This window comes from Chinchilla lanigera, unplaced genomic scaffold (assembly GCF_000276665.1).
Source record: "Chinchilla lanigera isolate Chin_1 unplaced genomic scaffold, ChiLan1.0 scaffold00032, whole genome shotgun sequence".
Classification (NCBI taxonomy): Eukaryota; Metazoa; Chordata; class Mammalia; order Rodentia; family Chinchillidae; genus Chinchilla; species Chinchilla lanigera.
In genome coordinates, this window is record NW_004955433.1 from 15,289,581 (window position 1) to 15,317,548 (window position 27,968).

The window sequence follows — 27,968 nt, forward strand, 5'->3', positions numbered from 1 at the left end:
ACCTGCCTCCCATAGCCTGTGAGTGGCACTGACATGTCTTTACCACCCGTCCCCAGGCCCAGAAGGGGAGATAGAGCCCAGCAGGGGCGTGGGAGCTGGTGACTTGCTAGCTAGACCCTGAGGTGGAGGCTGGCTCCAGCTGGTAGGTCTGAGGGGGATATTGGTGACCATGCACCTCCTCAGTGAGGTGCCCTTTACCTTCCAACCTCCTAGTGGCCGTGGGATGCAGCAAAGTCCTGGCCACATGCATTTTTTCTTGGGGGCCCCAGAGCTGGAGCCCAAGTTGGTGGTTGCACTCTTCCCCTTGACGAAGCTCATGTGTGTCTGCTGTCCCCACTTCCTGCCTGGAGGGCCAGCAGTGACCAACTGGGTAATTTCACAATACGGACCATCATCAAAGGACAGTGACAGCACCCACCCCTGTGGCACCCCGTGCATATTACCTTATGGTCCTTCCCCTGCTGGGTAAGAGCTTATACAGGGTCATCGGCCAGGAAGTGGCCAAAACAGACATCAGCTAGTGCTGATCATCCTCCAGGGCCCAGGCTCCTGGCCCTCCATCCTGCCTCTCTGTGCTTCCTGTTATCCAGTCTGGGGCAGGGTGCAGCTCCTCACTCTCTCTGGTCCCAGCAGGTATGGGCTTGAGTCTGGCTGTGTTCAAACCAGGTGTCATCCAAATCCTTGACCTCATCCTCATAGCCAGGCTGCGCCCGCTTGTTAAAGGTCATCTAATCCTGACACAGCCCTATGAGGCAGCCTGTCACTGTCGCTGGTCTATAGAGAAAAAGTTAAGGTCAGAGAGACTCCCTGCTCGGGAGAGGAGGTGGCTGTGGGAGGGTCCCTGGGGATTCAGCGGGGCTCCCTCTGCAGGCGGCCTGGGGGTGGGTGAGGCTCAGAGCGCCGCCCCATGCCTCACACTCCCTTTCACAATCCATCCGATGGCGCCACTGAGCAGGAAGAAAGAAGCCACAGGAAGAGGTGTGGGGAGAGCAGGGGGAAATCGGGCAGCTGGACAGAGCCCAGGACTGGAGGACCTGACAGCCACAGGGCTGTGTCTGCCACGGATGGAGACACCCAGGGGCCTGTGGGCCCTGCTCCTCCTGCTCCTGGCCGCAAGTAAGTGCTGGCTCCTTCGCCCTTCCTGCCAAGCCTGGGAGACCCTGTGCTACAGAGGGTCCCAGGGCAGGGTGCACAGAGACTCAAGGACAGGTAGGGGCAGGGTGGGAGGATGAGGAGCTGGGGAGTCTGGTGTGCGTCCTCTGAGGAGCTGGCCATGACCACCTCCACCCCTCCTCCAGCCTTGTTCCTCTAGGCCAGTCCTATCATCCTGATGAACCTGGTCAGCGTGTGTCTCAGTGCCCTGTGGACGGGAAGGTGGAAGAGGCTCTCCTCATCCAAGCTATGGCTCCTTGACAGGCCCGGGAGAGTGCCTGGGATAAGCTATTCCACTGGCCTCTGAGTTCCTGGGGCAGGGATTGGACTCTGGAAGCTGAGGCTGGACGGGGCTTGCAGCCACTCTACCCTGTCTCTCCCTGTCTCTCCGAGGCACCTCTGCCTCAGGGACACCGGCCAGGACCCAGAGCCTTTCGCCCTCCACCCTCCCGGACACACAGGGTCTCCAGAGGCGGCTGAAAGCTTGCCTTGCCCTTGCTGCTCTCTCTCCCAGGACAGCCACCCGCCGTCCCTCACCCTCTGGCCTGTCTTGGGGCTCTGTGGTCCCCTCCACGGTGTTCATTCACATCTAAGCTCCTTGTGGGCTCCTGTGGTTTGCTTAGCTTCAGCAAGTGGGCTGCATGTCTGTCTCCCTGGGTGTCTGTCCAGCACTTAGCCATGTGACATTGGCCACAGGGATAAACCTCTCTGGGCTTCAAAGAACTCTCTTCCAATCCTGGGCCATTTGGTGATGGGAGAAGTTCAGTCTCTGGCTCAAAACAGTGAAAAATAGAGGTGCTGTCCAAGGAGCTGGAAGGTCCTGGTACAGGCTGTCGGCAGCCCTGGATGGACTGATTAACTGAATCACTGATGGTGTCCCAGGGGCCTTTGGGCATTCACAAGGGCTGTTTCTCACTGGTTGGGCTTTCAAGGCCCTAAGACATGGTAGGCACATGAAGCCTGGTGGGTTCTCATCTAGAGGTGGACCCTGCTGTTGTGGGTGTTGCGGGTGTTTGTGCCCATTTGCCTGTCCACTCACCCACACGTTCCTTCCCCCATTCACCCCCTCGTTCCTTATTCATTCCTTTGAGAAGCCAGCAAGCTGTCCTCAGTGCTGTGCCAGGCCCTGTGTTGGCACTCCACCAGGCTGGGTTTGAGGAGTGCCTGAAGCTGAGATGAGGCATTTAACCTACCCTAACTGTAGAATGTTGGAGGTTCCCTGACTCCTACTGTGGAAAAAGAATTTTCAGAACTCGTCAGTAAGAGGCATGGGGAGGGTTGATTAGGCAGAGATTTTAGTCTTCACTCAAGAAATAGAGTTCTGGCCTTCAAGAGAGAAAGGCACATTATGAGTTGGAGCTGAGCATATTTCTGGGGCCCTGGGGATGTCTTCAAGATGGGTGACCTAGGATGTGAACTCCTGCTCTGTCAGGTTCCCCCTCTGGCAGGCCCTGTCAGAGTACAAGCCCTCTTCCGTGTTTGAGGTTGAGCTCTGCTGCCCACTAAAACTGCTTCTCCTGTGAGGGCCGAGGCAGAGCCATCTACAGGTGAAAGGGACAGGTCCAGAGCCCAGTTTACAGGTTTACTGTGTCTCTAAGATCTTTAGGAACTGTTTTTAAAAATGAGTTTCCTGGAAGGGGAAAAGGCTTGTGAGTAACTTTTGTGGGCTAAAGCTATAGCTTTTCTTACAAGTACAGTGCAATGTTTAAATTTCGATTTCCTTGTCTCCCGTCTACCTGTCTTATTTCTTCCATCCTACCTCAGTACTACCCCTGAGGGCTGCCAGTCTAGCGGAGTGACAGGTGCTTCAGCCCTGGGGAGGGGTGGGGATCAGAATTTGGGGACTGGGCTGTTGGAACCGTGCAGGGGACAGACATATGCTCCCGCAGGTGTGGAGCTCTCCTAATGGGACACTTTACAAGCTGGTGGGCACAGGGTCATGTGCCTGTAACCCCAGCACTCTGGGAGGCTGAGGCAGGGGGATCAACTCCAGCCCAGCCCATGCAACTTAGTTTTATGATTTAGAGAGATCCTGTCTCAAAAATTTCAAAAATAAGTAAATAAATAACATGGCCTGGGGATGTAGCTCAGTGCAAAGGCCCTGAGCTTAATCCCCATTGCCACCATAAAAAGGTGAGGGACACTTTACAAAGGTGTGTGTGGGGGGGAAGAAACGGTAACACACACACACACACACACACACACACACACACACACACACACGTTTGCCTGCAGGAAGATCTCAGCACTCTGAGGCCAAGGGGTAAGGGAGGGCCTCCAAAGGAGGGAAAGTGGCCTTGGGTCTGTGTGGAAGAGGGGTTGGCAAGGGCCCACCCAGTCCACCTCCAGCCCTCTGGCTCAGGCCCACTGTCTTCAGCGGAGGGGGGTGCTGAGGAGGCAGAGCGGGTGGGGCCGGAGTGAGACTCAGCATGGGTGAGGCTCGCGAGTACGAGGTGTGAGGGGCCTCTTCCCACGCTCGGGCCTGGCTCTGGTTCTGCAATCTTCTGTGCTTCTCTGCGCTGGGTTCTTGCCCAGAACTTCCTGTCGGTGAGTTGTGAAATGCAGGGCAGGATGGGAGGACAGCAGGACAGGAGGACACGAGGGAAGCTCTGTTCTCAGCCACCTCTGTGCCCTGCACTGTCCCTAACCCCTGGGGCAGACAGATGCAGCTGCCTCGAGGTGACAACTTCCCCCCTCTCTCCTCCCCTCCCTCTTCCTCCTTTGTCTTTCCTCCTCCTCTCCACCTCTCTCCCTTTTACTTAAAATGCAAACACACTCCCACCACAGGCCCTCCTGGAGCATCTACCTTTCCCTCTTAAGCTGAGCATCATACAAGCTAGGGGAAGTGTAAAGTTCCTCTATCTGCTAATAAAAATAAGAGTGTCACGTGTAGATCTGATTATCATAAAATCTACTCTAAAATGTTATTTTTTACCTGACCTTTCTTCTAATTTTGTTTTGCCATGACTTTTAACGTGTGTTTTATTTTTACCTTAATAGTTCAAAATTTAGTAGTTTCTCTTAAATGGAAAGTACCACTGTGCTTTTTAAAATCTTTTTTTTAACCTCAAACACCAGAGAAGGGCATTAAGAGATGGACAGCACCCCAACAGTTCCTGCTGGGGCTGCCAGGTGCCCACACTTGTAATCCCAGCTACTCAGGAGGCTAAAGCCAAAGGATTGTGGGTGTGAGCCCAGCCTGTGCAAAGGCCCTGGTCCAGTCCCCAGTATCGACACAAAGAAACAAGAAAAGCCAAGTTCCTAGTGGGCTGGTGTGAACGGCAATAGGCAGAGTCCAGACCTTGTCCCACTCCCAAGCATGTGAAAGATGCAGCAAGGCTGTTCACAGGCCTAGGCCAGCAAGGATGCCGATGACGGCCCCCGTCCTTAAAATGAGACTCAACTTGGCCTCTCAGACTGGCAAAAATGTGAAAGCTTGGGAAAATTTTGTCTGTTGAGCATGTGGTTAGTAGGCACTTTTGCCCACTTGTGGTGGGCGTGTACTCCTTTTTCGAGGAGAAATTCAATAATGTTGAATATCTCTATATAGTTTTGGTGCTGGGGATTGAGCCCAGAGACTTGCACATGCTGTACACCTAGCTCCTTTTTTCTCTTTTATTTTTTATTAGCACGTGTGCTGTACACAATGTTTACATCCCTTGTGGGGAGCTTGTGTGTGTACATAACACACCTTAGTTCTTTTTTTTTTTTAATCTCCTTTCCCTCCCCTCTCTCCCAACTCCTTCCATCTTTTGATCCTTTTCCCTTTTTAGAAAGATCTACCTCCCTACTTTCTATCATCATCAGTTTTACTTTGCTCCCTACCCATATCTTGGGTTTTTCATATAAGGGAAACCATGGGATATTGAAGCCTGTGTGTCTGATTTATTTCACGTAACATTATGGTCTTAGGTGCATCCATTTCCCACAAATGACTCAGATTTATCTTTCTTGATGGCAGATTCACTGTGCATAAACACCACATTTTCTTTATCCGTTCATCTGTTGATGGACATATAGGCCACTTCCAAGGTTCAGCTCTTATGAGTTGTGCTTCTCCTTTCTTCATTTCTTTCTTCAATGCTGGGTATCAAACCCAGGGACTAGTGCCTGCTGGGCAAGTGCTCTACCACTGAGTTACACACCCAGCCCCCACATCCCTAGCACAATTTAAAAGCACATACATTTTGACCCATAAATTCCCCTGGTAGAAATGTTTTCTACAAATCTGTACCATGTGCTGATAAAGATGCATACCCCAGAATTCTCATGGTAGTATTCAAAATAGGGAGGGAGAGAGCTCAAACCATCAATACAGGTGCAGGTGAAAAGTATCTCAACATCCAGCATTCCCTTGGAATAGTGTGGGACTGTCGCAGGGCTGGGTCTGAGAGTTTCCCAAACTTAGCCTACTCTGCTGTAGCAGGGTTGCTGAAGCCTATTGCAGAAAATGATTTTTCAGGATGTGCCAAAAAGAGGGACAAGTAGGGCTTATTAGGCAGAGATATGGTTATAGGAGGCACTGGAGAGTGGAGTGCAGGCACTCAGAGAAATGAGGTGCATTACAGTTTGGGACTGGGTACACTTACACTTTTCTTGAGGGGGTCAAATGCTAGGGATGAAAGTTCCCACTCATCCCCCATCTCCCTCACAAGGGTACCAGCCTGTTCCCACACGTGAGTTTCAGTTTTCGTATTTTCATGGAGAGGTGACCTCAACCCTTTGTTTTAAGGACTTTTTTTTTTTTTCTTTTTGGTTTTTTTCCGGTACCAGGAATCAAACTCATGACCTTATGCTTGCCAGGCAGGCGCTGTGCCACTGAGCTAAACCCCCAGCCCCTCAACCCTTTCTTTTAGATAGGTAATTTAAACATTCTTTGGATTTATTCAATCTGTTATTTTCTTAATTGGGCAAATTTATGGCCTTCTAGTGATGGGTCTGGTAAAAAGATGTAAATCTGGCCAAGGACCGCAGGCATGGGGCTGTCTTGAGTGACTTTGGCTAAGTCTTAGAAGTTGCAGTCTTCTGACAAAGTACAATTTTTAGTTATTATTTCCTTGTGTCCTTTCTACCTTTTATTTCTTCTATCCTACCTCACAACTATATAATAAAAAAGGTGAAAATCTCTTCAAGATACATCTCATTTGTGTAAAGTTTTAAATCATCTACATACAGTAATCCCAGCACTTGGGAGACTGAGGCAGGAGGATCATAAATTCCAGAGCAGCCTGGGAAATTTAGCAAGCCTGTATCTCAAGAAATTTTCTTTTTACATATGCATAAAAAATAAACTTTTAAAAGTGGTGAAATCTGGGGTGTAGGCTGGGATCTGTAAGAAAAGGGACTTTTAATTTTTCATCTTGTGTCCTTGTGTATGGTTTATCGGTGGTGGAGAACCTATGGCATGTGTGCCACAGTGGGCTGTTTGTTACCAGTCGCTGAACGCTCTAAAAGGTTCGCCATCACTGGTTTAGGCTTTTTAACTCTATGCGTGTAGGACCTGTATTGGCTGCCTGTCGCAGCACAAGGGTTAAAACCCTGAACAGCAGGCTCCATTAAGGGATTAGCAGTACAGATAAAAGATAGCAACACCGTCAAAACAAACCTTAAAGGCCATTCATTCTTCCCAATGAGTACAGACTCCTTATCTAAAACTAAAGGCCTTCTGTTAACCAGAAGAAATGGTCTTATCAAAATTGCAACTGTAAACATACAATTTTTTAAAGGTATGGCTTCTCCCCAGAACTACAAGATGCTAAATGATGCAGGAAAAGACATTTTCTAGGTAAGCACATTTGCTGACCTTCCCAGGTCTTCAAACCTTTATGAAACCCAATCTCTCATCCAAAAGGTGCAGCTCCTCTCTTGGAAACTTGCCCACATCTCTCTTGACTTTGTACCCTGACTGAAATAAATTCCTGTCTTTTCTAAACTCCTTGCCTGTGGGTAAATTGGTTTTACTGCCTGGATCACCGGCTCTCTGGCATGGCTTTACATGTGTTGAGAGAAAGAGAAATAAATGTATAGACTCATACAGGCATATGTAAGCAATCTGTCTTGGAGTAAAATTCTCCTCTCTTGGAATATAGATAATAATGGCTCTTTGAATACTGACAATGGATCATTTCCTTTATGTATGTTATCTCTAATCTTCCTCTAAAATTTAAAAGGAAGGTATTATTAGCCCTACTTCCCTGATGAGAAGATACAGCCTTAGTTTGCTGTACTCTCTACCTACTGTAGGTGGTAGTGTAAGAGATCGTTTTAGTTAGCTTAAGAAAGTTTTAACTATTAAGATGAGTCATCTAGAGTAATTGTTAAGGTAACTAAGTCGGGATCACTTACTGAGGAATTACTGGACAGAACCCCACTCTGTAGCTGAAAAGAGCGGCTGCCTGAACCAATTTGCTTGTTTTTCTCACTGATAGTTATAGTTCCTCAGTTTTTTCCCCAAGACTTATTGAGCCCCACTCCAAAAATGTCCTTAAAATTATATGTTAAGTATAACTAAGTTTGCTATAATTAAAAGGTTAAACTTTCTATGTTTCAAACAACAAGGTTTTCTTAAGATATTGAGATGCTGTTGGTTAAACTTAAAAAGCTAGATTAAAAGGCAAAGGTTCTATATTTTACCAAGGTAGTTGCTTGTGTTTTCTATTGTTAGGCTTTTGGTTACTAAAAATTGAGCTTTAAGAGTTAAAGATTATTTAAGTGTTGGCTTATAAAATGTTTTCATAACCAGTTTATGATTGGTTAGATAAACAACTATTATCTTAATTTATGACAACCTATACATCTGGGACTAGAGACACATCTAAAAATTATGCAGTGAGTATAAGCTTTAAAGTTAAGTTTATAAAATGACAACTACATAAGGTTAATATATTCTAAGTAACTAGTGTATGCACTCTTTTATATAATATACATCTGGACCTTAGGCATATAAAATGATTAAAATTTGGCTTCTCTTTAAATTTTGTCCTTCCATTTAAAACTTGATCTATATCTATTGGCTTTGCATAAACAAATATTTTGTTATTGTATAAGTAAAGTATTCTTATATTGGGTAACTAGTCTGTTCAAGGTTATCAACACCACTTCCTAAATTTTGTTTTGTTTTTTGAGGCAGGGTCTGTCTATGTAGTTCAGGATGGCCTTGAACTCACTATGTAGCCCAGGCTGGCCTCAAAATCATGGTGATCCTCCTGCCTCAGCCTGCCACCTTTGAGGATTATAGGCATGTGCCACCATGCCCAGCCATCATTTCCTAAATTTATAAGAGCTCTAAAGATGTCCTTAAATCTTTGTCAGTGAAGTTACATACCATAAACCTGTTAAAGGAGTCTAAATTTTGCCTTAAAAAAAATTATGGAAAAAACAAACAAGCAAACAAAAAGAAGTATGTAAATATATGTAAAGACTCCTATATAGCTGTGATGCTAACTAGCGTTAACCTCATGGACTGTTAAGTATGTTTGTGCTCCCCAAGTGTGCAGATATTCAGTGATGCAAAGCTGAACAAATTTCTTATCATCCTGATGACTTCCTGGCTGAAGTTATTTATGGCAGTAAACTTGTTCAGGCTCAAGCACCTGGCTTTCCCTTGCTTGTTTTCCACCTTCTTGTAATAAGTGTGCATGGTGGGCCAGGGATGTAGCTCAAGCCCAAGGCCCTGAGTTCAATTTGCAGTACCAAAAGAAAATCGTGCATGGCAATCCACTATGAGACAGTCAGCCAAATGATGTGGGTAGATTTTTCAGGCTTATGCTTGTGTGATTGTTATATATGGTAATTGTGTTATAATGGTGAAAGATACATAAATACTCTAAAGCCTAGCCAGTGTCATTCTAATAATTAGAGGTTAGGCATTAATAACCTGTAATCTATAAACAAATACATTTTACTTCAATGATACTCTATTAAAAATAATGAATTTAGGCAAACATTCCTTTATGTCATTTAATATTTTACAATTAGATAAAGATAACTGACTAAAAAGTTATTTTGTACTAAAATAGAAATTTAAATGTGCTTCAGAGATAGTAACAAAATCTAATTATTCACATATAATATTCATAAGTGTCATGCTAAAATGCAATATATCTCTACCTCAAAATTTCTCTATAAAACTTTAAAATTGTTATCTGTTAGCATTCTACAAAAATTAGACTTCTAAGACAACCATGACTGGTAAAAAATAACAGTTCTGTGGTCATACTTTATATTTCAAGATGCTTGATAGCTAGATAAGATAGTTAAATCTACTGCTCCTGCTGCAGTAGTGGTATAACTGATCTCTTAGGTGTTCAACAACTGAGGTTTGGAGACCAAAGATAAAAGGATAACTGGGTTACAAGGGCAGCAAATATTTTGGCCCTGGCCCTCCAAGGTCAGCATGGACCCTGGATATACAGAGAACTTTCTATGAGATCCTTCAACTTTACTGAGTCACCCAATCTCATGAGCAGGGAGATTGTTGGGCCCCAGGAAACAGGAGTCAGCCAATCCACAATTGTGCACAAAGGAAGGTCACTAAAGCAAGAAATGTCTCTCACGTTGTCATGGGAAGCCATATGATCAAGCAGACTGTGCCCCATCCTGGTAGATAACATGACTAGAGATGCTCTGTACATGGTTCCAGAAGTAACACCTGAGGAGCCTTAACCGACTTTGATATGTATAGTGAGAGGTTAATTTTGATTAACACAGGTCTCACTTTAACTTGGTCTTAAACAGTCAGCAAAAAAGTATAAGCAAAATATATATAAAATAACAATAGTAATATAGGCTAGCTAGAGAAAGGGGGCTCCAACAATGGCACTAGCCCCTGCTGGCAGTCTCCAGATACACCTGTAGCTGACCATTGTTACGGCTTAATGAGGCTTGAAAGCCACAGTAACATCTATAAAAGCTCAATGAGTCTTTGAATTCCTTAGGTAAGAGCAAAGCTTTCTATCTTCTTACAGCAAAAACTGGAGGAACTTGTGCACTAATAAATAAAACTTGTCCAGATAAACAGTTTACATCAGGTTTAAAAAAAGATTTTAAAACAATACAAGAAATACTAGACTTACAGATGACCTCCATAAACAGACAGGTCTAGGACCCTACTGGTTACAATCTCTATTCCAATCTCTAAAAAATTGCATCTAAACTTGGCTCCTCCCTCCAATTTGCTTTTGCATTCTGGTTCTTGTTTGGGCCATGCATTTGTTCAACAAAAGTTACATTTAATTTACAATGTAACTGTTTTGGGGGGGCATGCAGTCTTAATTATTAATCTCTTGATAAAACTGGTTTCTTCTCCCCTAGAGACTGTCAGACTCCAAATGGTCATGAAGATGGTGACAAGGAGGAGTGTACAAAACTCCTTCTACCGCAATAGACCGTAGAAGAGAGTCCATAACTGCTGAACCTCCAACATCTGTCAAAGCTCCTTTAGAATAGCTCTCTGGAGAAAGTCCTTGACTACTGTTTCCCCAATGTTGATCCCTTTTAACATGAAACAGCTAGATTAGGTCTTCACCTGTTCTCCCTTTAGCAACTGTTAAGGATGCTTCTTCAGAGGAGGGAAAATATAAAGATAGTTTATATAGTTAGCTTATGAGTAAGGCAGTTAGATAGGAGGAACAGCTGAGATAGAATTGGGTAGTCAACCGTACCAATGGGAATTTAAATATAAATAGCAAACTTGGACTTTGGACCAGAAATGAACATTCCTCAGGCAACGTGGAATGTGGCCCCTCCTTCCTAAAAGAGAGCTAATGGCCATCCCCTAAGTTCCTGAGTTCTGGGGAAATTATAGAGCAAAATAACCAGTTCTAAGATCCCAGTTCACTGCAGACACTATGTAAAGGAACTGAGATAGTGAGCCTAAGTTCCAACTGGTCATTTCTTTAACTTCACATGGCCACCCCTGACAGGTAACCACTAAACTTGTAAGCAATTCCTGTCCCCTGCTTTACCTATAAGTGATTCTAGATTGAGTGGCCATGTAACCACCCCATTCAAGACCCCTCCTAAAAATCTAGGCGCTATTCTAGTCTCTTCCTCCTCATTTTCAATAAAAACTCTCCTAACTTCCTCTTTTGGTTCGTGATTTCATTCCTCAGCGTGTATGGAACCACAAGCCAGGTACTCATGGCACCACTAGCTGTGAGGGTTTTAGCCACAGCTGTAAAGGCCTTAAGACCCTGATATGAAACAGCTCAGAAAAGCCAGGCTGGCTCCCTGCAGGAGGTAATAAAGGAGTAATAGTACTAACAAAAAACCCTTTTATCTGCAGAACTGTTTCATGCTTTCCCCAGAGCACCCCACAAGCCTCTGTGTGGGAGGGCACCTTCTTTTACCGTGGGATCTGAGGCTCGGAGAGGGGTGGATGACTACAGCTATGATCCTGACCCTATGCACTCTGACTGCTCCCTTAGATGGGGTAAAGCCCACCAGCGCGCCAAGAACAGAAGTGCCAAGAGACCCCTGCAAAAGCCTCCTCAGCAAGCCTGACGTGTCTGACCACTACTACTTGAACGACATTGCCCGGTGCTTCACTGAGTGCAGGCAGGTGGGGAGCAGCGACTCCTGCGCTCTGGGGAACCTGGAGAGGTGAGAGGAGTGGGGCTTCCATGTGGGGAGAGGGAAGATATTAGGAAGGGACAAGGCCATCTGTTCCCAAGGCACCAGAAAACACTGCTCCCGTCTTACCCTTCCACCTTGTTGCTTGACACCCACGTTCCTCAGACCCGGCCCCTCACCCCTGACAACTGCAGGTCCCCACTGACCCAGGGGACGCGGCAGCAGCTCAGCCTCTGCCCTTGTGAGTTATGGAGGGAGAGATGCGAACCCAAATAGCAGTGACTCCAGAGTGTGTTTACACTTAGGTTCACGCACTCAGAGGCTCAGCCGCTCACCGCCAACCAAATCAAAGGAGGCCGTATATTTTGGTAAAAAGGAAAAAAGATGTATTCAAAGCTAGCCCCAAACAGATGGAGGGACCCATTTTCCTCAAATCACTGTCTCACTGTGTACAGGTGGGCAAGGGTCTTTCATAGTAAGGGATGGGAGGGACCACAGAGACAATGCAGACTTCACACTTGCTTTATGCTTCCAGCCCTTCTTCGGCTCATTGTCCCTTTTCTTGTGGAAAGGAAACAGCTCCAGCCTTCTGGGCCAGCATCGGAGTATCCTGTCGCTTCGTCTGGGCTGAGGAACAGAGGGTGTAGTTTATGTGCTCAGCAGCAGGAAGCGTGGAGGAGTTGCTTATCTCTAAAAGAAAAGTCTAACCTTAAAGTGCCATTTTGAGATGTCAATTACATGAAGGTATAAGGGCAAACAAGGTGCCAGGTTGAGTCAGGGGAGGGAAATCTAACAAAGCCTCACAGAGGAGATAACCATGGAAGGGCTTTGGAGATTACACAGGAGTTTTCCCATTGGCTCCAGGCAGTGGCAGATGATGCAGCAGCAGAACTGCAGAGGACTGCAATATTCTGAACCCTGAGAGTGTAGAGTGCTGGGAGATGGAGGCCACAAGGGACAAGGTGGGGCAGGGAGGGGACAGGACTAGAAATGCAAGCTGGGACTAAGGAGTGACAGGTTATAGAAGCTAGACCCACTGTGGGAAGCAAGGAAATGACAGATTCTAAGCTCAGGAAGAGTGTAGTCAACTCTGCATTTTAGAAAGATCGCTGAAGTTTAGGGAAGGATACAGAGGTTGAGACACAGGAGGACCCGTGCCAAGGGGCTAATGTGGGATGTGACTGCGGATGACACTGCTAACTGCAGTGTGTACACGTGGACAGGAAAAGACTGGGGAGGTCAGATGACACAGGGCCAATAGCACCAAGAGACTGTTTCAGTGGGGCGAGGGAGAGGAAGGGCTTCAATGTACAACATCTCAGGAGTCAGCTCCAAAAGTATCTCTGCCCCCTGCCCTGCTGTCCCTTCTAATCAGAGTTGCCCAGAAGCCCTCCAGGTACCCACAAAAGCACCTAACTCATGGCTGGTGCTCACTGACTGTTTGTTGAATGAATGAAAGCCCTGTGCTCATAGGCTTGATGTTAGGACAGCGATCTGACTGAATCACATTCTTCCAGGGGGCTGAAAATGTCCCCATCTGTACCTATAGCTGCTCCAGCAGTTCCTCAGCACCCCGAACATGTTCTAGAGACCTCTTCATGCTGTCCATGGCAGGGTAGCATCTTTGAAAAACCAGAGGGATCAGAAAAACCTGGGATCAGAAGATGTGGGTTTTGTTCCCAACTCTACTACTTAAAAGCTGTGCCCTGCACCTTGAGTTATCTCCTTTATTGTCATAACGAGCCTGTGAGGTAGGTTCTGGTTTCAATCCATTTCTCAAATGAGAGAACTAAGTCTTTAAGAGTCTCCAGGAACATCTTTTCCCTACCAAGATAGTCAACCGAAAACAAAACCACATCCCTGGGGAGAACAATAGGAGTTAATCCCACCATCAAAAACCTGAAAGAAGTGGAATGGTTATATCACGGCCCTCAATTCCCCATCAGTCAGATAGACTTAGAGGATGACTATCCTTTAGGTGATCCTTCAGATGATGATAAGCTTAATCAGGTAATCATTCTACCTGCAACTTCAGGATGAGCACCTTTACTCAACAAATCAACACAGCCCTTAGAAATTAGAATGCAGCTCTCATATGGCTTGATGGTTTTTTTACACACTAATTTTCAAGTAAATAGTTTACTTTTTTTGAGACAGAGTCTCACTATGCAGTTCAGGCTGGCCTTGAACTCATGGCAATTCTCAGCCTCCTGAGTGCTGGGATTATAGGTATACACCCTACTCCCCAGAAACATTTTATTTTTATGTGGTACAGCCAACACTATACTGCCCCAATGTTACCTTGGGGCTTTACCATTTCTCCCACTCTCCCTCAAGATATAGTTCACAAAGACTTTGCTAATCTTGACATTCTAAAAATATCCCTTTTGTCTACTATATTCACAACATTGTGCTGAGTAGACCAGATGAGCAGATAGCAGCAAGTAGTTAACACACCTTAGGGAGACATAAGTGAAATAAACTCCACAAGAATCCAAGAGACCATCAGCTCAGTGAATTTTCTGAACATTCACAGGTCTGGAGAATGTGAAGAGAGATCTTTTCAAAGTGAAAGATGAGTCTTTAGACCTCATACCATTTATTATGAAAAAAGGGCACAATGTGGAAAAATACATACTATCCAAACACTAGCCAAAAGAAATCTGAGTAACTATATTAAGTCAGACAAGGAAAATGATATGTAAGTGTCAGTTTTATAATTAATAGTTCAACTGTACATCTATGCTTTGAATTTTTTCAATATGAGTTATCTTTCACAACTGAAATAATTTTTAAAGTACACTGATGTTGTGATTTAGGACCTTTAAGATGAAGAGGACTCTTCAAAAATTAAGAAGGACACAAGATGTAGGTAAATATCTTATCGCTTAGGGATCCTGGGGAGTATGTGATACACCTGGAGGCCACAGACACACACAGTCAGGGGGTGAGGGCAGGGAGAGAAAGAGATCCATGGGCCAAAGCTTTTCCTGGGGCCTCAGGGAATTACCCAAATATTTCCCAAAGGGAGTTTTAATTGGTGGGGCTAAGGGAGCCAGGTCTGAGTTCCAGTGAGTCACACTGGCTGAGAGGCAGTGACAGTATCAAATCTGCATGGGCCTTGCAGGGTGTGGGAGTGAGGGGAGCCAGTGTAGGTTGACCCTAACTGTCCCACAGGGAATGCTCACCAGGCACAGATGTATAAGGCAGCTTTCTGGATTAAACACAGGAAGGAACTTAGAGGTAGTAAAAAAACTGGACACTGTGTCAGGTCTGAGCCCTGACTCTGGTATGGGAAAGTCCAAATCAAAATAGATGCCTAAGTAATATAAGATCATAAGAATTCACCACACATAGATATTTAAAGATAAATAAAAGCTAGGATCAATTGGTCTCTGTTTCTGGCTGGCTGACTTTCTTATGTGTTTTTCATTCAAGAATGCTTGCATATATTTGTCTGGCTTACTGCTTTAATTGTACGATATATTTTCTGTCACCTTTTAGATTTTGTTTCCTCTCTTGGTAACTGTTACTATTCACAAAGGATGACAAATTAAAGGTTCCATTTTTGCCTGCATAGCTACTCCTTTCCCATAGTTGTGGTCTAGCTGTCTTTCCCTTTGTTCCCTTCCCTTCCCTTCCAGTACTGCCTCAGCCCTCACTTTTCACAATTGCTAGGAAAGGCTGGGCAGCAGTTCTTCAGCGACTGGTCCTGGGAAAAGGAATTTGGTAGACAGTGCAGTTTCAGCACCACGGAGAGCGCACCCAGCTTTCTTCAGCAGCCAAGTGGCCTTTATATTTTGTGTTGTGTGTGGTTCCAACACCAGCTGTACTCCCATGTAGTCAGTTCCCGCCGTGCTCAGTTTTCAAAAGCTAGATTTCTAGTATTCAATAAATGTACTAATATGTGTGGAGAGATTTCTCCCAAATAAGAGGTGTGAGGTCGAAAAGCACATGAAAAGAGGCTCAGCATCACTGGACATTAGCAAAATACAAATCAAAGCCACCGTGGGATGCCTCTTCACACCCGCGAGGATGGGTACAATTAAAACAAGACAAAAAGTGAAAACTGTAATTGGTTACCAGGATGTGGAGAAATTGGGACCCTCATACTTCGCTGGTGTGAGTGTGCAGTGGTGTAGCTGTTGTGGAAAGGTTTGGTGGCTCCTTAAGATGTTAGACAAAGAATTATCATGTGATGCAGCAATTCAACTCCTGTCTATATGCCCAAAACATTTTAAAGCAATTCTTCAAATAGAAGCTTGTACATAAATTTTCATAGCAGCTATTCACAATAGCCAAAAAGTGAAAAAGACCTAAATTGTCCATCAGGAGATGAATGCATAACCAAGATGTGGTATATCCATACAATGAAATTGTATTCATCCATTAGAAAGAAATAAAAATTGACACATGCTTCAACATGGATGAACCTTGAAAACATTATGCAAAGTAGAAAAAGCCAGACCTAAAAGGCCACATATTATGATTCTATTTATATGAAATATGTAGAGTAGGAAAATTCATAGAGATTTAAAGCAGATTTAATGTTTGTCTAAGGCTGGGGGAAGAGGAAGGGGTGGCTGTTTAAAGGTTATGGGGTTTTCTTTTGGGGTAATGGAAATATTCTGCAATTAGTTAGTGGTGATGGTTGCACAGCATTATTAATGTACTTGTTGCCACTGAATTGAACTTTAAAATGGAAACTTCTGTTACATGTATTTTACCGCAAACAGAAAAGGATAGACATATAAAATGCTCAGAGGGATTGACCAAATGCTCAGGACCAAACTGGTTCCAAAGCCACCCTTCTTCCTCCTGCAGGGAGTTCAAGTTTTTGGGGTCCTGTGTCAGGCTTCTCATTGCAGCAACCTGGAGAGTGGGTACCTCAACAAGATGCTACCTTCCTGCCCCCTGCCCCCTTCTCTTGCAGCAATTTGCTACACTATGAGTCCTACCTGGTGGAGAATTCGATGGGGACAGTGGACAGGCCTTTTGTGAAGTCTTTGGTCCAGAACATCAGCACTGACACCTCAGAAGACATGCTGTTCTCTCTGAAGCCCTCTCAGGTGAAGGTTTCCCCATGCCCATTGGTTGACTCAGATTCTGTGCTCATTTCACTACTCTGGGAGCTGTAACCTGTCCTGGTGCCCATCATGCTTAACCCTCCCAAAGTAGAGCTTTGCCACCTTGTTAGTGGGTGCTAGTGAGTTAACTATGCAAACAGAACCTGGGCATAGGTGAGCCACAGTATTGGTCTAGAACCACGGTATTGGTGGGAGGTCAGTGAATTGTGGTCAGGAGACCTAGGTTCTATCTAGTTCTGGCCTTTCCACCACTACACTAGGTATCCTCTGGGAAACCCCTCTCCCTCCTTGTGTCCCAGAATCCTTATCTGTAAACTCAGCACACAGGCTCCTCCAAGTCTAAAGTACTCACGAGCTCTTCTGCCCAGGAAGTATATTTGAAACCAAGGAAATGGTACACTTGGTAACGAAAGGGCTAAACAAGAGGACTCTGCATTTACATTCATTCACATTCAAGTTCCAACTCTGCCCATTATCAGCCATTGTGACTGGGGGCAAGTTACTTTTTCTGAGCCCCAGATTCCTCACATGATGAAGATATTGCCTACTGCTGAGATGGTTGGGAGGATCAAGTGAGACAGTGCACAGGAAATTCCTGGCATAGTGAGGGCTCAGCAAGTTTCTACCTCCCTGGGGAAATGAATCCAAGGATGGAGGTCCAGGCGGCCAGGCAAACTGGTTATCATCAAGGGACTTGTAAGTATGTCTGGAGAAGGGGAAATGGAAGAGAGGCCCTTTCTCAACCTTTTGTTATACAGCCAAACAGCTGAGCCCACTGCATGGGTGTGGACTGGCCCCAGAAATCATCCATGCGTCCTTTTGACAAGGGCTGGGCCAAGCAGGAGAAAGTTGAACTCGTTAGCTCTAACTCTTAGCTCCCCCACTCCAGTGGGCACACAGGATGCCTCTTAGGGCAAGAGCAGGCAGGAGCAGGAGGCAACCTTAGGAGAACCAGGGAGATGAGGAGATGAATAAACATGCTTTGTAATTACTACTGCGCTTATTTTAATATTTTGACCATTCTTAGTTTTTCAAACATTTATTGTTGGAGTTCACATTCCATCATTGTTGTATTTCACATTCCATGTGAATTCTTATGTCCCTGTCCTCTCCCTTTCTGAATTTCTTCCTCATGACTTTGTTCTTTCCATTATCTCCAAGGTGGAAACCAGACACTACCACCATCAAGCCCGGTCCTGACACAGGGACTGTCAGGAGCTTAACATCCAAAGCACAGCACAGTTGACCCTCTTGCAAACTAAGCTTGCCTGGGTGTCATCCCTCCACAGCTACTTGTGGCCTAGCAGCTGCCTGCACAGGCGCACGGTCAGCTCTGTTCTCCACATCAGGAAGGGTGGAGTCCCTATGTGCTGTTCCTTGTCCCTGGGCCCACAGACTGTGAGGAGCAGAGTCTGGACTGAGCCCTGTACCCTGCCTCTCAGAGATGACAGTCCCCAGAGGGTGCCTCTCCACCCAGATCCCTGTTTCCTGACTCAGCTGGGGCAGTGGCAGGCCCTGTGTCGAGGGCCGGAACCCTTGGGTAAAGACGGGAACCCCTGGGTCTGTGGTTGCAGATCCCGAGGCAGGTGATGAAGGATGAGAACAAGCCCCCCGACAGAGTCTGGCTTCCCAAGAGCCTCTTTGGATCCCTGCAGGGCAACAGACCCACGGTGCGCTTGGCTATAACTATTCTAGACATCGGCTCGGGGAACATCTTCAAGGTGAGGAGAGGCCTGCTGGGGACTCGGAAGCTGTGAGATTCAGTACTAATTTTTCAGGGTCCCATAACCCATGGCCCCTGCTGGGGACTCTGCGTCAGTGGGGAGGGAGTAGGTGGTGCTGAGCCTCCAAGGCTGTCTCCAAGCAGCCTGGTCATCCGAGAGTTGGCTCTAGAGTCTATATCCTGCAGATCCAGGATATGCATATGCTCATGTACCTGGAGGCCCCCTCGGGGCCCTGTCTCCAGGCTGGTCTTAGCCCTGTGTCCCTGCAGTTAAGAGGGCAGGGGAGTCCTGGAGGCCAGCAATGCAGTGCTGTCAGGAACATGGCTTTGTAACCAGTGTGGAGCACAGCCCAAGCATAGCAGGAAGAAGACTGCTCTGCCTCCCATTTGATGGCCATTTGATTCCCTAGCCTTCGACTTCCCCTTCAGGCAAGGGTCACAGGTCCTGGAGATTCCCAGGCCCCCAGCCAGAGTGGGTTGATACAGGCTCCCCTGCAGCCTGGCCTTTCCATCTCCCCTCACAGGGCCCTAGGCTCCTCCAGGAGGAGGGTGGCAGTGTGCTGAACAACCACGTGGTGGGCTTGAGTGTGGGTCAAGCGCCTGTCACTGGGCTGTCGGAGCCTCTGGAGATCACCTTCTCCCACCAGCGTCACTCTGCTGTGAGTCTCTGACACAGCCTGGCAATCGCTGCAAGGCAGACAGACAGGTGGAGCTGACATGCATGAGAACTTGTGCCCTCTTCCTTTCCACATCTACCAGGGGAAGCCGCTAGGGCCGTACACACAACTGTGCCCAGGGTCACAGCCCACCTAGGTCACATATGCACATGCACTCACACACACTCTTGTGCTCACAGAGGTGTAGATGAGGACCTGGAGAACCACCTGTGTGCACACAGCATCCGCATCTGCCTGGGTAACACGCATAGACATGCAAACCCCCTCCCTCACCGCTCCATGGCATGTCAGCACCCTCGCACACTGGTCCAGGGTACATCAGTCAGTGCGGTTGTTTTTCCTAAGCAACCTGCAGGAGTATGGTCTAGGTTAGGCCACCCCTCCTCCGCCTGCCCCCACTGAGACTGTCACTTTCTGGTTTCAGAACATGACCCTCACCTGTGTGTTCTGGGATGTGACTAAAGGTAGGCCCCAGAGGACCTCTCTGGGGTAGACAGGAGGAGGGTGTGGGCTCCGAAGGACCCCCCTCTTCCTTCCTCTGTGTTCCTCTCCCGTCCAGGGCCCACTGGAGACTGGGCCTCCAGGGGCTGCTCCACCCAGCTGGGAGCCGAGCAGACTGTGTGCCACTGTGACCACCTGACCTTCTTCGCCCTGCTGCTGGTGAAAGCCCCCACCCCACCCCCGGGAGCACTGTAGGCTTCCCAGGGAGGGTTTCCTGTTGGGGCCAGGGCCTTTGGGGTGCGTGGGCTTGTCCCCTAGCTGATGTGGCCCCAACTTGGGGGTCATCCACAGAGGCCGACCTTGGACAGGGCCACCGTGACAGTCCTTACGCGCATCTCCCAGGCAGGCTGCGGGGTGTCCATGATATTCCTCACCTTCGCCATCATCCTCTACATCGCTCTCAGGTGGGTGACCCCGTCTCCACGCCACACCCTCTTCTGGCCCTGGCACTGATACCCTCTTTGCTCCTTTTCTCCTCTCTGACCAAGCAGGGTTGGAGGCTGAAATGTATCAGGGCTGTTTTGTTGCAAGTGACAGAAACCCAACCCAGTCTGGCTTCCCACGATAAGGCATATGTGGCTTGTGCAATTGAAACACCCAAGGTGTATGGACTTCAGGCAGGGTTGGACCCAGGGCCTCAGAAGAAGTCCCCAGGGCCTGGTCTCCGCCTCTCACAGCTTTTCCCTCTACTCTGTCAGTCATGCCAGGCAGCTTCCCACTTGGGCCTTTGGGAGACCCAGCCCTTCCTACAGCTCCTTAGATGCTCAGGCAGAAATGTGAGCCAAAGATTGAGGTCTCTTTTATTTAAAAATGTATTTTTAAATAATTACAGAAGAACTGGGAATTGCAAAACTAGCACGGAGTCCATAGTCCCTTCTCCCAGCTTCCCCCAGTGGTGACGTCTTGCATAACATAGTACAGTATCAAAACAGGATAGCGATGCAGTACTGCCGACTAGTTTTCATCATTTAAATATACGTATGTGTGTGTGACTCTGTGTGTGTGTGTCCAGGAGTAGGGATACAATTTGTAAGGCTCAGCCCAAAATAAAAATACATGGCCCCTTGTATAAATATTATGCAGGCCAGGTGCAGTGGTACATGCCTATAATCCCAGTACTTGGGAGGCGAAGGCAGGAGGATTGTGAGTTTTAGCACAAACTGGGCTACATAGGGTGTTGAAGACCAACCTGGATTATATAGTGAGACCCTCTCTCAAAAACCAACAACAAGCTGGGTGTGATGGTGCACACCCATAATCCCAGGTTTCTGGGAGGCTGAGGCAAGAGGATGGCAAGTTTGAGCCCGGCCTGGGCAACTTAGTGAATTAGTGACACCCCACCTGAAAATGAAAAATAAAAAAGCTTGATGGAGCTTAGTATGAAGGCCCTGGGTTCAGTCCCCAGGACTACAACACAATAAAAACAAGAGCAAAATTATTCAGACCGTCACAATGGTGACAGCAAAGTATTAACTGAGACTGGGGCCCTAGTGACCCCAGGCCCCTGCAGAGGTCACACTTCCACACTGGCCCGCTCTGCCTGTGTGTGTGTTTGTGTGTGTGTGTGCGTGTGCATGCACACACACGCACACACTTTATCCATGTACACAGCAAAGTGCAGTTTTACAGCTGTGGCTGGAACCAGCCTGTGCCTGCAGCCATGTGGTCAGGATGCAGCCACTGCCCTGTGGGCTTCATGGCTGCATGTGGGGAGGGTGTTCTTCAGAGTCAGGTGGGGCTGCATCAAGAGCCGGGAGCAGGTGCAAGAACAGCAGAAAGCACTGTCCCCTGCTCTCCTGAGCTCTGTCCCTGGGTGAGGAGCCCCAGGACCTGAGACCTAGCCTGCCTTGCCTTCTACTCCTGCAGCCCCAGCTCACCGTGCCTGGCCTGGGGCAGCATTTCGGGTCTCCCAGTCTGGGGCTCCCCTTCTGCCCCCTCACATGCCTCTGTGCCTCTGTTATGGCATGGCCCTGGGTGCGGCCCCATGAACCCACCCACCCCACCACACGCCTGCGCCTGGGAATGAGTGGTGCCGCCTGGCCCTCCCCGCTCTGAGCCCTGGCCTTTGACACCATCCCCACCCCCAACAAGCTGAGCACCACTTGCCAGCTGGCTGCATTGCTGGACCCTGTGAGCTGGGCTTAGAGCACCAGGCAGGAGTGTCACCAGCTCCCAAGTGTTGGGGCTGGCATCTCAGGTGAGGGTGACATTGTCCCTTATACTCCTCCAGCCTGCCTGGGGCTCCATCCTTCAGTGAGAGCCCTCTGGGACCTGATTTGCAAGGAATTCAGAGTGAATGATCCATAGGGAGGGAGGCGAGACCTGCTAGGAAGCGCTGGGCAGAGAGGTGGCCCAAGGCTCTGTGACTCTTGATGTCTCTTCCCCTCTCTGATCCTCTCTCCCTACTTCATCTGAGGCTCACCCATCCGTCCTGTGTCACCCACTTGTCCAGCTAATGAAACAAGGGCCCTCCTGCCCACTGCGCTGGTGCCCTGAGTTCACAGAAAGAACACAGCAAAGGGGAGGAGAGAGGGTTCCATTGTGCTGCTGGGATCATCCAAATCAGCCTGGGCTCCGGGCCATTCTGGGGAGCCTCCCAAGAAGGAACTATCGCAGGGTGTTTTGAAGGCAGTGTAGGAGTTGGGCAGGCCAAGAAGCAGAGCCAAGGGGTAGGAAAAAGTGTTGAGAGTATGGGGAAGGCTGTGCCACATCTGGGAAGCATGAGAAAGCAAAAGGCACTGAGGAAATGGCAGGCTGTGCGTTTGGTTAATCATGGAGCCAAGTGATGACCCTGGCAGGACCCGACCCGCAGAGGCCTGTGGGCCATGAGACAGCTTCTGTACTTGAACCTGGGGGCTCACACGTAGGCTGGTGGCAGGGGAAGAAGCTGGAGGATCTGGCAGTGGGGATGCCAGGGTGGAACCGAGACAGTGATGTGGATGGGACTGGGTGCTCCACTGAACTGCATCCCCTGGGGTCCCCCATTGGCCCTTCTTGCCCCAGGCTCTCTCTGCGGAGGTTCAAGTCAGAAGATGCCCCCAAGATCCACGTGTCCCTGAGCAGTAGCCTGTTCCTCCTGAATCTCGCCTTCCTGGTCAGCGTGGGGAGTGGCTCGCAGGGGACCAGTACCGCCTGCTGGGCCCGGGGTGCTGTGTTCCACTACTGCCTGCTCTGTACCTTCACCTGGATGGGCCTGGAAGCCTTGCACCTCTACCTGCTGTCCATCAGGGTCTTCAACACCTACTTCAGCCACTACTTCCTGAAGCTTAGCCTGGCGGGCTGGGGTGGGTGCTGCCTGGGCAGCAGGAGGGGGCCCTCTCAGATAAGCCCAGTGCTTGAGGGGTGGGCAGCTGGAGGGGATTTGGAAGCAGACGTGCCCAGGATGCCCTGGTGATGCCCACTTGTTCTCCTCATGCCCAGGCCTGCCCGCCCTGATGGTCATTGGCACTGGGATTGCTAAGAGTTATGGCCTTTATGCCATCCGGGACCAGGAGAACCGCATATCACTGGAGCTGTAAGTGGTGGGCAAGGGAGCAGGGTGACACCAGGCTCCCATCTGGGTCTGGAGGGAGGTGGGGGAAGAGGGTATCCTAGGAAAGAGAGGCCAAGAATGTGAACTCCACAATCTTCAGATCCAGCTAGCTTTGGGCACAGGAAGTGAAATGGGAGGGGACTCAGGAAAGAATAGGCAAAATAAAAAAGGTAACTCCCTCCCCATACCCAGCACTCAGCGTGGTGAGTGAGGCCAGGCTGAATTTCTGGTGCCCTTTGGTGGGGCACAACCTGCCCAACAACTCTAGCAGCCCAGTCTCTCCCTCGACTACTAGGGGTGTGACTTAGGGGAGCCTGGCCTCTCCCAGGTCTCAGTCTCCTCATCTATACAATGGGGAGGACTGCAATGGACTGGGAGTCACCTGTCCATCTAAGACACTGCTGGTTCCTATCAAGAGAAGCAGAAATCTGGGTGTTTATGTCAAGCCTTCTGATTTCAAGTGCAGCTACTAATTCGGGATTTTTACAACATGATGTGAAGCAAATGAAACACAACTCTGGGGTTGATTCAGCCCTTTTACAGACAGTATCTACAGAGCCACCAGGCTGGCCCCTTGCCCAGGGAGAGAGCAGGGGCAGATGGGTGGAAATGGTGAAAAGGCATCTTCTTGGTTCTAAAAGATCAGTCAAGGGAGACTTTCTGAGGCTTGCTGTTCAGGGGGGTCTTCTTCCAGCCCTAGTGGTCATCCACCTCCTCCAGGTGTTGGTTCCAGAAAGAATCTGCCCTCTATGCCACTGTCCATGGCTACTTCTTCATCACCTTCCTGTTTGGCGCTGTGGTGCTGGCCCTAGTGGCCTGGAAGGTCTTCACTCTGTCCAGTGTTGCAGCGAACAAGGAGCGGGGACAGAACTGGAAGGCCGTTCTCACCATGCTGGGCCTCTCGAGTCTGGTGGGCATGACCTGGGGGCTGGCCATCCTCACACCGCTAGGCCTGTCCACCATCTATATCTTTGCCTTCTTCAACTCCCTACAAGGTGAGGTTCTTGGACCTGGGAGGCCATGGGCTGCCTGTCTGCACCAGGGGCTGCTGGGAGGTGGGGAAGTGGGTGTTTACAACAAACAGGACTCCAGAAAGGCTAGTGCAAATCAGGCACACTGATTTTACGTATCTGGTGCTCTCTTAGGATCTGGGACAACAAGGGTGGCTGATTCATAGGGGCTGGTACCAGATTCAGGAAAAACCATCCAAACAAAAGCATATTCTTCTCCCTTCTTTTGTTTTGAAGTTGTGTATTGTCTCTCACTGGGTGTCTGTGGAAACTCCTTTATTCTCTTGCTCTTGCCATTACTACCATGGCCCCAAATGGCTGCTCAACATGGCTGCCTCTGCATGATCTTGCAAGTCAGCTGACCATCTCTGGTCCAATCAGATGTGATCAGATGGCAAAGTCATGTGATTTGATGGCCACATGACAATGATAGGACCTCTAAGGAGCTGTTGAGGGAGGAAAGGGATGATTATTATGTCTGTTATCTGGCCCAGCTCCTCTTTCCTCTAAGAGCCCAGGAAAGGAAGAGTCCAGAGAGTGGGTCATAGTTTCCTTCCTGTACCTGAGCTCTTTACTCCTTGATCCCTTATTCATACACAAACAGCTCAAAAAAGCATCCTGCCTGACTGTGAGGGTAACAGACAAGAAGCGGGTGACCAGCCTCTTCCTGCCTGGGGCAATCACTAGGATGTCAGTCATCCTAAATGTAGTGGGTGCAAACTCACAAGACCAGGGCTCCATGGCACTGTGTGCTTGTGGTTGGGGCCAGGTGGATGTGGATTGAGTCCCTGTTCCACCACCCCTCAAGCAAGTTATTCAACACTGTGATCCTCATTCATCTCTCCCCCTTTTTTTCCCTTCTGGTGCTGGGGATCACACCCAGGGCCTTGAGAATTCCAGGCTGAGCCACATCCCCAGCCCCTCTTCATCTCTCAAGTCAGGACAATCGCAATTCTTATCTCTCCAGATTTCATAATGGATAACTAGTCATGCATGTGTGGGGCCTAACAGGTCTTTGGTATGTGGGAACTATATTAATAGCAATAGAAATTATTATTTTGGGGCCATCTAAGGCTGTTCCCAGCTGAAGAATCCTGAGTCCATGTCTGGAAAGTCCCACTGGCTAAGGATTAAGAGAGATCAATCTTGAAATTATAGATTATATCATTATTCTTGCAGAAGTTGCTTTAATATTTCAGCCTACATGGCTCACTCTATTTAGTTAAGCTTCAGTTGAGCCTACATTATTTGGTATTTCTAGCTTCTTCCCAACAGAGCCCTGGGTACCTTTCAACTGCCATGGGACCCTTCTCAATAGTATTATTGTGGTATAGCATTTGTTATGAGTTTCCTTTCAGTGTGCATGTATTCTTTCTCAGTCAACATCTGTACTTCCTCTAATTTCCTACATCCCCCTCCTTCACTCTTCTTGCTGTAATCATTTATAGAGGAACGGTAGAGAAGCCCACTGCAGTAGTGGTGGTTGTTTTGTACGTCTGAAAGTTCCTTTATGTGGCTCTTTCTTCTCTGTGATAGATACATGAGGTGAGATTGAAAAACATGATGTGTGTTTTAAACAGAAGCAAATAACAGTGAAAAACACATTGTCATTAATCCTCCTCAGAATGCTTCTCTCTCACTTTGAACGCACTTACGCTGTCATTCTTGCCACTTTCTGCCTTTACTTGCACTGCTTTGGATGCCTTGATGTCCTGAATCAATTAAAAGTGTTTACCTTTCATGGTTATTTTGACTGGAGAAGACCCAGAAGTCACAGGGCACTGGCCCCTTTAAATCAGTGAATTTCAGTGACTCAGGTGGACGAGGACACACTAACGTTTTTATAAGCCTGGCTTCCCATAGGATGGCACTCAGCAGCAGCACTCATTATATTTTTGATCATACCTCAAAAAGATATGCACAAGAGAACGTCCAGAACTGCTTGGAAATGGCAAAAATGATGAGATAAGTGTATTCAGAGGCAGAGGGAGTATTTTGCAGGGGAATCCACGGCAATGTGTCTTTTACTACAGTACATTTTTGGTACCGGGAATTGAACTCAGGACCTTGAGCTTGCCAGGCAGGTTCTGTACTGCTGAGCTGTAACCCTGGCCCTGAAATATGTTTTTAAAATTTAAACATTCAAATTATTTTTTGATCAGCCCTTGTAGGTTCATATCTTATTTCAAGGTCTCTATTTTTCATTTCCAAGATTTCTTTTCAGTTCTTTTATAGGAGTAGGTTTTATTTTTGCCTGAATTTGTTCTAAGCCCTTGAATATTTACAGTGGGGCCTTTCTGCCCTCAGCAGCCGCCGCCCAGGCTGCCCAGCACCTTGAACCCACTGAGCTCGTCTCTCCACCGCAGGTGTCTTCATCTTCTGCTGGTTCACCATCCTCTACTTTCCGAGTCTGAGCTCCACATCCTCCTCCTCTGGCACCACCGCCCGCCTGGACCAAGTTCATTCCACGTCGCACCAGTAGGAGCTGCAGCCCTGTTCTCTCATCAGGTCTGGCTCGCTGCATGGCCTCAGTGGCTCCCTGCTTTGTCCTAGGCCGCAGCTGCCTTCTCTGAACATTGTGGCTGCAGAGGGAGATGATGGACCAAGTTGGACCATGTGGCCTCATCTGTCCCATCCAGATACGTATGTGGGCCTGAGAGTCCACACATTTGGGCTGGCAGGAGGCTGAAGTTCCTGTGGCCCCGAGACCCCGCCAACAAAGAGCATCGCCATCACCTCCTTGCCCACCTGCACAGCACAGCTCTCTGGTTCTCTACCATTGCCCACCTCCTGGTCTCAGCAGGGGCCTGAGCCCAAAGAGCAGGTCTGGTTTGCGCAGCCCCTTGAAGAAGCACTCAGCCTCTCCCCCTGTTCTCCCTGTCACAGCTCTGCCCTCTGGCTGCCTGTCCCCTGGAGGGTGTTCAGGAGGTCATTGTCCTCTGGGGCAAGAGGGAGTTGTAAACTAGAAGCTAGTTTTGGGGGTGGGCTGGTCCTAATCTGGTCATCCTTCTGGATGACCTTCTGGATGACCTTCTGGTCATCCTTCTGTGGACGTCTTCTCTACAAGTAGGGACCTGGGCAACCTCACTTACCACTCCAGCCTAGCATGAGCTCAGGGCTGGTCCATGTCAAGCCAAACTGGCACAAACATTTCAATAAACACTCATATTTGCTGGCTGAGCAGAAGGATGTAGGCTGGTCCTAACCTCCACCCCACCAGTGTCCATTCTCATGAAAGAAACCCTATCCTTGAGGCCCTGCCAGCCTTCAGGGCCCTGGGGACAGTGGTTTTCCAAGATTTCCACCTAGTGTGTGTGCTCCCTGAAGTGTATGTGTCACCAGCTGCCAGGTGGGTGGCTGGACCTCTGATCTGCTGTCATCATGGGGTCGCACACCCATCCATTCAGTGTTCGGGGTCGAGGGGTGATGGGGGAGAGGGCTTGCTAGGCAGAGAGTAGACGTCTTCTTCGCAAGTAGGGACCTGGGCACCCTCATTTACCACTCCAGCCTAGCATGAGCTCGGGGCTGGCCCATGTCAAGCCAAATTGGCACAAACATTTCAATAAACACTCACATTTGCTGGCTGAGAAGGATGTATTGGCAGGGTCTGTCGGGCCACACCCAGCTCGGGGACATCACTTCCAGTAGCTGGGCCTCCTTTCCAAACTGCAGGCAGGTTTCCAGTAGGAAGCAAAAAGCAGCAGAAATAGTAGA

General features: G+C 48.2%; 1 protein-coding gene across 4 annotated transcripts; it reads left to right on the forward strand.

Moving 5' to 3' along the window:
- Nucleotides 1–957: 957 nt before the first annotated feature.
- On the forward strand, nucleotides 958–27,440 carry Adgrg3 (adhesion G protein-coupled receptor G3). Of its 4 annotated transcripts, XM_005388403.2 has the most exons (12): nucleotides 963–1,116; nucleotides 11,580–11,754; nucleotides 16,658–16,793; nucleotides 18,386–18,532; nucleotides 19,059–19,193; nucleotides 19,636–19,675; nucleotides 19,771–19,871; nucleotides 20,004–20,116; nucleotides 22,716–22,996; nucleotides 23,133–23,226; nucleotides 23,965–24,239; nucleotides 26,621–27,440. In XM_005388403.2, exons 1-12 carry the CDS (start codon nucleotides 1,065–1,067, stop codon nucleotides 26,734–26,736), a joined length of 1,665 nt encoding a protein of 554 aa, XP_005388460.1. In that variant the 5' UTR covers nucleotides 963–1,064; the 3' UTR covers nucleotides 26,737–27,440. The 4 variants fall into 4 exon arrangements, with proteins under 4 accessions (XP_013371630.1, XP_013371629.1, XP_005388460.1 ...); XM_013516176.1 differs by lacking the exon at nucleotides 26,621–27,440 and having other exon boundaries at nucleotides 958–1,116; nucleotides 23,939–24,151; XM_013516175.1 differs by lacking the exon at nucleotides 23,965–24,239 and having other exon boundaries at nucleotides 960–1,116.
- The last annotated feature ends 528 nt before the right edge of the window (nucleotides 27,441–27,968 follow it).